The sequence below is a fragment of the Sorex araneus genome, chromosome 7 (assembly GCF_027595985.1).
Source record: "Sorex araneus isolate mSorAra2 chromosome 7, mSorAra2.pri, whole genome shotgun sequence".
Taxonomy (NCBI): Eukaryota; Metazoa; Chordata; class Mammalia; order Eulipotyphla; family Soricidae; genus Sorex; species Sorex araneus.
Genome location: NC_073308.1, coordinates 41839405 through 41849185, shown reverse-complemented (window position 1 = coordinate 41849185; position 9781 = coordinate 41839405). Strand labels below are relative to the sequence as shown.

The following is a 9781-nucleotide window of genomic DNA, read 5'->3' as shown; positions in this document are numbered from 1 at the left end:
GCTAATTTCTCCCCTTCATCCAGAGCCTCGTGCTTCTCCACTGTTGGCCTCATTAACTGTACAATGATGATTGCCGGCTCCCCAGCCGGCTGTCTTGCTCCTTTTTTGTTTTTATAGTAGATCTTTCTTGAGCTTCTATCTGTCCCTCCGGTAACACTTCATCTCAATATTCACACATGTTAACCATATGCCAAGGAACAGAAGTTTGTGAGCTTCTCCTAAATGGCACTGATGAGGAATTGAATCCAGTCAAGCTACTGGATGTGGAATGAGAACTGTTAAGAGAGGATATGAAAAACAAAGCTTTAACAATAGAGCATTTCTCTTCAATTGGATTCTGCCCCAGAGACCATCGCTGAATGTTCTAGGAGACAGGACTTTTGATTCACAAAAGAGACTCATTTACCAGTCCTCTAAAATTTAGGTTCATGTGAAATTTGTTCTAAATTTAGCAGTCTCTTCACTTACCCCCAACAATGTAATGATGATTTATTGGCATATGCATAATGCATGGCATTCTCTGAAATATCACTGCATTTTGGAGGGCTTTCTCAGAAGATCTCTGTTTCTGAATGTATCTGTGTACACCATGCACCCGCAACAGCACTCCCATCCCCTCTGCTGCCAAACCTCACACTCATCCTGAAACCATCTATGGCCTTACTACCCATCCATGACCTTGGCCAGCCATGAGAGTTAGATGTAAGAATGAGGGGGTAGTGCCCACCTAACTTTCCATACTCTGCTCTTTGTTTTCTCTTTTGGAAAAATATGCAGCAGATACTACTGGTTGATGTACTCAAGAACCCATTTTACTTTCTTCTCCCTTGTCTTTCTGTCTGATGATTCCAGTAAGCAAAATACCTGAGTCCTAAGCCTCTCTTCCACTGGTGGTCTTGTGTCATCATTCTGAACAACTAGATGTTGGCAGATATACTGAGGAGGGTTTCCATTAGTGTGTAAGAATACCAAACTTCATAAGAACTATTTTACCTTATGCATATAACCCACCCCCTCTCCTTTCTGTTTTTGAGCTGGTGACAAAGCTTGAAGGCACGGTAGTTTATCTGCATGCAGAAGGATAAGAAGGAAATATCCTTGTTAAGGTCAAAATGGCATTAGGAGCAGTAAGCTGGGAAAGAGCCAGGCTTCTAGCTGCAGAACTTACCTACGATGCTGCCTAAGGCCATCTTATTACATGAAGTAACACACCCTTCTTTTTTTCAAACAACCATTTTTGGAGTTTTGGTGACTCTCTCTGCTAAAGACTAAGTAGTGCAGGGCATGTAAAAAGATTTCTTGACAAGTCAAACCCATAAGGGAATTTCTTAGAAAGAAGTCATGTGATTGTCATTAAAACCTTAGATCAGGGTTGAAGAGATAATATGGCGGGTAAGATGCTTGTCTTGCATACACCTGACCTGGGTTTGATCCCTGTATTTTGATTCACACCAGGAGTGACTCCTGAGCAAAGATACAGTATGCTTAACTGCACAGACAGTTACAGCCCAGACAAACAAATCAGCTTTAGACTAGAAGTGAGACTCTTATGTTCTTTCCTTGATTTTCCTAAGCTTAATGTATAAAGTTATAAAACTATATACCCTATACCCTCTTGGACAAATTTTCTGTGTCTCTGTCTTCATTCATAAAATGAGAGTGTCAAACTATTTGACTTCACTAGGATTGCATTTTTAAAAAGTTTTTAATAAGTTTCTAATTAAATAACCAAGATTTACAAAGTTATTGATAGTTTAGTTTTAGGCATATGATATTTCCACATTAATCCCACCACCAGTGTTAACTTTCCCCCACTAGTGTTCCCGTACTCCATCCTCCTCTCTCCCATTCCTACCTACCACCTTGACAGGCACATTGCAAAGTTGGGCAGTTGTAGCTCAGATAGCATATTTTCAGTGTTGTTGAGTATGTGCCTTAGATATAGAGCTATACCACTTTCCCGCAACGTAAGTAAAACTGAAGTCCTGACACATTTCCCCATTACTTCCCTTTCTCACCTTCTTCCTTTCCCCTTTTCTTTCCTTCTCTGTCCTCTCTAAGCTCTGGGGTCAAAGGTGATCTAGGTATGTCCTCATTTATTATGTTTCCTCATCCAGTTATTCTATATACAAGAGATAAGTGAGATCATCCTGCGCTTGTTCTTCTGGTTTAATTCACTCAACATATCTTTCAGTTTCAATGAGCTTACAGCATATTACATGATTTCATTGTTCCTTGCAGCTGTGTAGTATTCCATTGTATACTTTATCTTCATAATTAATCTATCATTAAATGGCTAGTTTGAGTCCATATCTTAGCTACTGTACTGAGTACAGCAATGAATAATGATGTGCATACCTTCTTTTGAATGAGTGTTTTTAAGTCCTGCTGATAGATGCCCCAAAGTGGAATTTATGGGTCATACTTCTAAGTTTACTGAGGACTTGCCATACTGTTTTCCACAGGAATTGAACCAGACAGCATTCCCAGAGTGAATGAGAATCCCTTTTTACCACAACCCTAACAGAACTGATTGTTCTGTTTCTATGTGCCATCCTCACTGAAAGAGATAATATCCCATTGTTATCCTTATTTGGATTTCCCTAATAATTGATGCTGAGCACTTTTTCATATGACACTTGGCTATCTGCCTGTCTTGCTATGAGAAGTTTTCTGTTGATCTTAGTACTTTATGTATCCTGGATATCAACCCTGTATCTGATGTGTTGAATGTGAATATTTTTCCCGTTTTCCTCAGTGTACTTTATTGTTTCTGATTGGATGTCAAGTTCTTTGATCCATGTTGAATTTCTTTTGTGTAAGGTGTGAAATATGGATCCAGAGTTAATTTCTTATACATACTTATCAAGATTTCTCAACACTATTTGTTGAAAAGGTTATTTTTACTTCATGTTCTGTTCCTTCACTGAAAATTAATTGTCCATATGTCTGGGGTTTTGGGTATTCAATTCTAACCCATTCATTAGAGATACCATCTTTCTTCCAGTACCATGAAGTTATGATCACTATATTTTTATAATACAGTCACAAATTAGGTAATGAGATACCTCCCAATTTCTCAGTAAGGCTTTGGCTATTTATGATCTCTTCTAATTCCATACACTTTATTGACTGTTCTTGGTCCTGAGAGAATGAGTGTGAATTTGTGGGAGGGATTGCATTAAATCTATATAATAGTTGAGGTAGAATCATTATTTTAGTAATATTTATTCTTCCAGTCCATGAGCATGGAAGATTTTTCCATGATTACGTTATTGCAGGTGATTTATGTGAAGTGGGGAGGAGAGAGGTCGCAGCCCTCTAGAAGGGAATCTGCACCTTCTCTCTCCCGCCACCTTGTTACCTGTAGACGTGCCTGGGGAAATATAGGATGATTAAGACACCAGCACAATAGAGACCTTATGTTTCAGCAACCGTGTGCGGTGGCCATCAAACCATACTTCAGTTCCACTTGTTCTTCCCGGTGTGGGAAATGATCCCTGCTACCGAATTTCTGGGGGATCCATAAAAGGCAGGCTAGAGTGAGAAATTGCTCTTGGCAGAAAGGAAAGTCAGTCCTAAATCTTAGCAAGACTTTTCAGGTTCATCACCTTTCTTTCACAGAAAAGAATTTCAGGAGGAGACAAAAAGTGAAGCTAAGGAATTTTATTTTGAGATTATGTGGAAGGAAAGAGAGAGACCAATGTTTAAGAGAGAACATGGGCTTCTCCAAAAGGGAGAGATAAGAGCATACATCTCAGGTGGGGAGGCAGCTCATCCCCCCAGAATGGAGAAGTTGCTCACTCACCTATTCAGAGTTGGTTTTATATGTTTGTATCCAAACTTTCCTATGGGGCTTTCTACATAGATAAGAGTCCATTGCTATCCCCTGGTGCAAGGATGGGTGTTCAAACATTGTAGGCTTTAACTCAATTGTGAACAACTTCATAACTTTGTATCTTAGTGAATCTATTAAAATGTATTCCTTCTAGGGGCTGGAGCGATAGCACAGTGGATAGGGTGTTTTGCCTTGCACATGCCCAACCCAGGTTTGGGTCTCAGCAACCCATATAGTCCTCCAAGCACCGCCAAGCATAATTCCTGAGTGCAGAGCCAGGAGTATCACCGGGTGTGACACCCAAAGAAAAATATATATGATATATATCATATATATATTCCTTTAAATCAAGAGTCTATTGCTATGCTGTTGTAAAGGGGAAGAGCTTGAAACTTCAGGTAGTTCTACTTCAAGTCCTTCAAGTCTTCATCACAACCCACTGTTCTTGCTTGAGCATCTCTCTGGAGAAGGTCCAGCCTTTTGGGTCTTGTGCTGGTGCCAGTTAGAGTGTTTTAAGGGCTTAGTTCCTGCATCCACAGAGTGAGTCCAGCCATAATACTTTTGGCTACTTTAGAACTAGTGACAGAAACTTTTTCAAATCTCATCTTGGTTTTATTACTTCCCAAGAACTCATTGTCAGCCTCCTCACCCCAACTGCCTTCCTACTTCAATAGGAAAACTTCCCTGACCACTGGAAAGGGGTAAAGTGAGAAATCCTTTCTCTCAAAGCTTTCCACCAATGACATCCTATGTGTATTTTTTGAAATTTTCTTAACCATATAATTCAGTAGAGATTTAGACCAAAAATGGGTAGAAGTAAGGTAATCTGCTTATCAACCACTTCAACCTGCCTCCCCCCCAAAAAAAAAGTTCCCTCAAGGCCAAACTATAAATCTTATAAGGAAAATTAAAATAACTATTATTTTTTCTAGTTCTGGCACATCTGTGTGCCTGGCCTGGGTTCACAGTGTGGCTGCATTTAGCCTCTCTCCAACCATGGCAAGCTCCTTTTATGCTGCATGAGCTGCTCAGTGGCCCAGAAGTTGGGACTTGGGTTTGGGACTCTTTTACCAGGGTAGCTCAAACTCCTGTACCTGATGACTCAGAACTCTAAAAGGGTAAACAGATGACAAGCAAGACATTTATTTTGAAGTACTAGCCAAGCGTTCCAAAATGCTACTTCCACGGCTTTCCATGTCCATGACTCTCTAGCCTCACCTAATGATGGTATCAGAATTGATATTTCTGAATCTTCTGTTCTGATTTAAAAGGGGTTCCTTTTGTGGTGTTGCTTCCTGGAGCCTAGCTGGTGATTAAGAGACCTATGAATAAAAAGGCATGATCGGATCTGCCTCCAGCACACGAATAAGCACCATGACGTAGATCATGATGTAGCAGAGAAAGGACAGCAGCAGAAGGTAGATATTCCCAGACAGACACAAAACTGATCCAGAGAATCTGAAATCCATCCAAACCATATTATTAGTTCCATGGGGTTTCCCGGAACTCAAATCCAATTCTGTTTCCCTGAAGGCATTTCCTCATTTCTGAATGTCTTTAGCACTTCTCTGTTCTTCACACTCTGTTCTTTGAACTCTCAGTTCTGTCCTGAGTTTTCCCTTTCTGTAAGAAGTGACCTAAGCTTTTAACTAAGAAGCTTTACAACCTGCTTCCTTCTTATAGGAAGTAAGGATGAGGAAAAATTTCCCTCTGAATTGTCACTATTTTTTTTAGTAAAAATGGATACATCTCTGTTACGAACATTTTGAGTTTTCTGTGTAAAATATTATTGTCCCCCTCATTTGATAAATACCACATTTCTCCTGAAGCAGGCCAATCTCCATTTTTATCTGAGTCATGGCTCTGTGCTTTCCTCTGAAACCCTTTTGTAATGATGGATGCTTCTGTGATACCTTCTCTTAAATCTTCCCAACTTCGTGGAGACTGATGGCTACACTCTGATTTAATTTGTACTCAGGTCATTAACTTTTTTCCTTCCTTCCTCCTCCTTCCCCTCCTCCTCCTCCTCCTCCTCCTTTTCCACCCCTCTTTCCTGCTTCTTTCCTTCCTCCTCCTCCTCTCCTGCTCCTCCTCTCCTCTGCCCTGCCCCTCGTTCTCCTGTATTGGACCCCAGGCTTCATGCATTCAAGGCAAGTCCTCTACTGCAGCGCTACATCCCAGACCAAAGGCCATTTCTTATTTTGAAAATATTTTGCTTGCTGGAGAAACACTCTCAGCCCCTCTGTATTTTCTCTAATTTACTCTTGAAAACTGAAATAGCTCCTAATTTAAACTCTCTTCATGAACTTTAAGGAGTCAAATGGCACTTTATATTCTGCCTAGGACTCTTTAACAAGATCCACAAAAGCATTAATATAGTAATGTAGTGTTTATGTTAATTTTGGTACACAAAGTGACGCCCAGAATAGATTTCTTCCCTTCCCTGCCCCCTCCTCCTCTTCTTTTTCTCCTTTTTTTCTTTTCCTTTTGGGCCATACCACATCTTGGTGCTCAGGGTACTAAGGGTATTCCTGGCTCTGAGCTCAGGGATCGCTCCTAAAGGGCTCCAAGGGACCCGGGTTTGAACCTTGGTCAGCTGTGGGCCAGGAAAAGGGTCTGTGCTATAGCTCCAGTCCTGGATGGAAGTGTTTACAGATGAGAATGGCTTGGGGTGTGGGGGACGTTAGGGATGGAGTGTGCTGGGTGAGGGATTTGGGAAGTCAGAACTGGAACAGGCAGTGGAGGTCACAGTGTGTGTGTGTGTGTGTGTGTGTGTGTGTGTGTGTGTGTGTGTGTGTGTGTGTGTGTGTGTGTGTATTGGGAAGGCCAGCAGCACAGGCCCAGCTGGTAGGGGCAAGCTTTATTGCCCTCCACCCCCCACCGTCCCTGCCCCCCATCAGAAGCACTTGCGATACACTATATGCGGGCCCTGCTCTTCGTACTGTTCCTTCAGCACCCAGCAAGATTGAAAGGCGCGCAGCGAGGCCAGGATGGAGCCCCCGATCCACACAGCCAAGTGGCGGCTGGTCCCTGCCACCACGTGTACGTCGGGGGCGGCGCCTGCGCGCTGGAGCTCAGCCTGGAAGCGGGACTGGAACCCGGGGAAGAGGCTGGAGCCTCCGCAGAGCAGCACGTTGCGCGCTACGTCGGGGCGCGCCTCCGGTGGCACCTTCTGCAGCGCCTGCTGTGTCATCGCGGGTAAACCCACCGGGGCCAGGCCTGGGATCTCGGGGGGCCGGAACAGCAGCTCTGGGCACTGGTAAAGCTCCTGGCTCAGCGTGACACTGCGACCATCAGGCAGCTTGAAAGTCTGGCAACAGTCTTGCACGGGCCGCGCCTGAGCTTTTTGGAAATCATCAACCACGTAGCAATAGTGGTGCTTGATGTGTTCCACTGTGTCCAGGTGCCGCTGGCTGAGCGGCAAACCCGAGCCCAGAAGCATCTTGTCGGCCAGAAAGGCGGTCAGGTGGGTGCCGGCGAGGTCCAGGCGCTCGGTGGCGTGGACCAGGTTGTAACCCTGGAAGACCGGCACCGTGTACGTGACGCCGTGTCCCGAGTCCACCACCAGCCCGCTGATCCGCCCGTGCGCGTACACCGCCAGCACCGACTGGGACTCTACGTACATGGCAGGTGAGCACAGCGCCTCGAAGGCCACTTCCACCAGCTTCTCTCGGTTGGTGGCGGGGCTGAAGGGCGGATCGGAGAAGAGCAGCGGGTGGTCGCGTGGGGCCACGCGGAGGTCGTGCTCCAGCAGGTGCCGCCAGATGAGCTCAGCCGCCTCCCAGTCCACCACGATGCCGTTGCGCAGAGGTTGCACCAGCGCCAGCTCGGGCCGGGAGCGCGCTGCGTTGCCGATGAATGTCTCCAGCACGGGTGGCCCTGCCGTGGCCAACTTCTTGGGCTGGCATCCTACTAACGTTTCCACTGTGTACGTGGGTCGAGCCTGCCCCGCAAAACCCGCCTTACAGGTCCCAGTGCCCATGTCGATGACCACAGCCCCCGTCTGGTGGTTTAGTGTGTCACAACTGACCACGCTGGACGTCTCCCGTGGCAGAGTCTTGTTCACTAGGATGGAGTGAGGGATCACACTTGGCTTGGGGGTCTCTGAGCATGGCTGGGACACTGGGAACTTGGAGAGATGGGTATCCATGGAGGACGGACCGGGTGTATCACCCGGGACCAGGGTGTGGGTTGAAGCGATGGGGGGGTGTTTAGCCCCGCTGGCCAGCGCGGAGCAGAGTGGGGAGGAGCGGCACGGGGGAGGGGTCTGTGACATCAACCCGGGTCCTTGGAAAAACTTCACAATGTGGGCGTGAGCAGGGTGGGGCAGGCGTCCAGGCTACTCAGCTATTAGATTCTCCTCCCACTTTACCCCCCTACCAGAGGGAGATGGAGATGTAGGTGGGTAGATCTTAGATGGAGCTCACTGATCCAAACCTAAGAATCCACGCCCCCGCCCCCCTCTTTCTCTCACACCTTCTGATGTTATCCTGGTTCAGCTTCAGGGGTCACTTGTAGCTGAACGTTAGGGACCAAACCTCTTCACCTGAAATCCTTCTCATAGATGCTGCCTTTTTAGTTATTTATCTTTTTTTCTTTTTTAATTTATTTTGGGCTTGGGGTCACCCCTGGTGATACTCAGGATTTATTCTTGGCTCTGAGCTCAAGAATCACTTAGGGGACAGTAACCTGGGACTGAACCCAGGTGGGCAGCCGGCAAGGCAAGTTCCTTACCCTCTGAACTGTCTCTCTGCCTGAAATCCACCTCTTAGGAGCTGCCTTTTTGTAGTTGTTTATAAGAAGGCTGAGCTCAGACTTTCTGCTACCAGCCAGGTCAAGGCAAGTGCCTTACCAACTGTACTGTCTCTCTAGCCCTAGGGAATACGTTCTGAACCTCTGAGTATGAATTTAAAACCAACTGCATGATGAATCCACAGCTGTTTAGGCAGCACTAATGCTTGTGGCATTTCTTGGGCAAAAATGGGGTCGTGAGTAGAAAACAAACTAAACCCAACAAACAGTCCAAAACTGTAAGAAGGCCTGCATGGAAGAGAGTAGCATGGAGGATGGGACTGACCAGCATGCAGAGGTCATGTCCAGCCTGCCCCCTTCCCTCATCATGGGTCCTGAAAACGGCATCCATGATCTTTTCCTGACAAGCAAATGGTGAGCTGGGCTGACTCAGACCCTGACATGCTGGCAGGAGGCTATGTAAGCCTACAGCCCCCCACCCCCCAAGGTCCTGGGCAGGTGTGAAAGGAAGCCAGTGTTTGTCTGCAGATTCTCTTAAGCACCTTTGGTGCTTAGCAATGCAGGCCTGGACCCTGGGAGATCCTGCTCCCTCCTGGTTTCTGTCACAGATTCCTGCAGCCTTGGGTTCTCAGTGCAAATAGAAGTCAACATAGAAGTCAACAGAAGGCCCAGGTAGCACCTTCTCATCCTTACCCTCATCCTCCTCTTCCTTTTATTTTTCTTGTTTTCTTCTTCTTTTTCTTTTTCTCCTCCTTTTCTTCACTTTTTCCTCCTCCTTCTCCCTCTTTTGCTTGTTAGGTATCGAACCCAGGGCTTCAAAAATTCAAGGCAAGTCTTCTACTGATGAGCTACATCCCATCCCAAAAGTCATTTATTTGAAAATCTTTTGCTTGCTGGAGAAACAATATTGTCCCTTCTATATTTTTTCTAATCTACTCTTGAAAACTGAAATAGCTCTCTTCATGAACTTTCAGAAGTCAAATGGCACTTTCTATATTCTGCCTAAAACTCTTCTTTAGCAAGATCCACAAAATCATTAATGCGGTGGTTAAGTTTATGTTAACTTGGGTGAACAAAGGGGTACCCAGAATAGACATGATTTCTGGGCGTGTCTGTGAGGATGTTTCTGGACAAGATTGGCATTTGAGTTGGTAAACTCAGTAAAGCAGATGGCTCTCCTTTAATGTGGGT

General features: G+C 45.4%; 1 protein-coding gene across 1 annotated transcript; it reads right to left on the bottom strand.

Moving 5' to 3' along the window:
- Nucleotides 1-6734: 6734 nt before the first annotated feature.
- ACTL9 (actin like 9) lies at nt 6735-7988 on the bottom strand. The gene has a single exon (XM_004610189.2). It carries the CDS (start codon nt 7986-7988, stop codon nt 6735-6737), a length of 1254 nt encoding a protein of 417 aa, XP_004610246.2.
- Nucleotides 7989-9781: the final 1793 nt, after the last annotated feature.

Coding starts and splice junctions, on each gene's coding strand:
- ACTL9 (XM_004610189.2), bottom strand. CDS start 7,988: ATGGATACCCATCTCTCCAAGTTCCCAGTGTCCCAGCCATGCTCAGAG.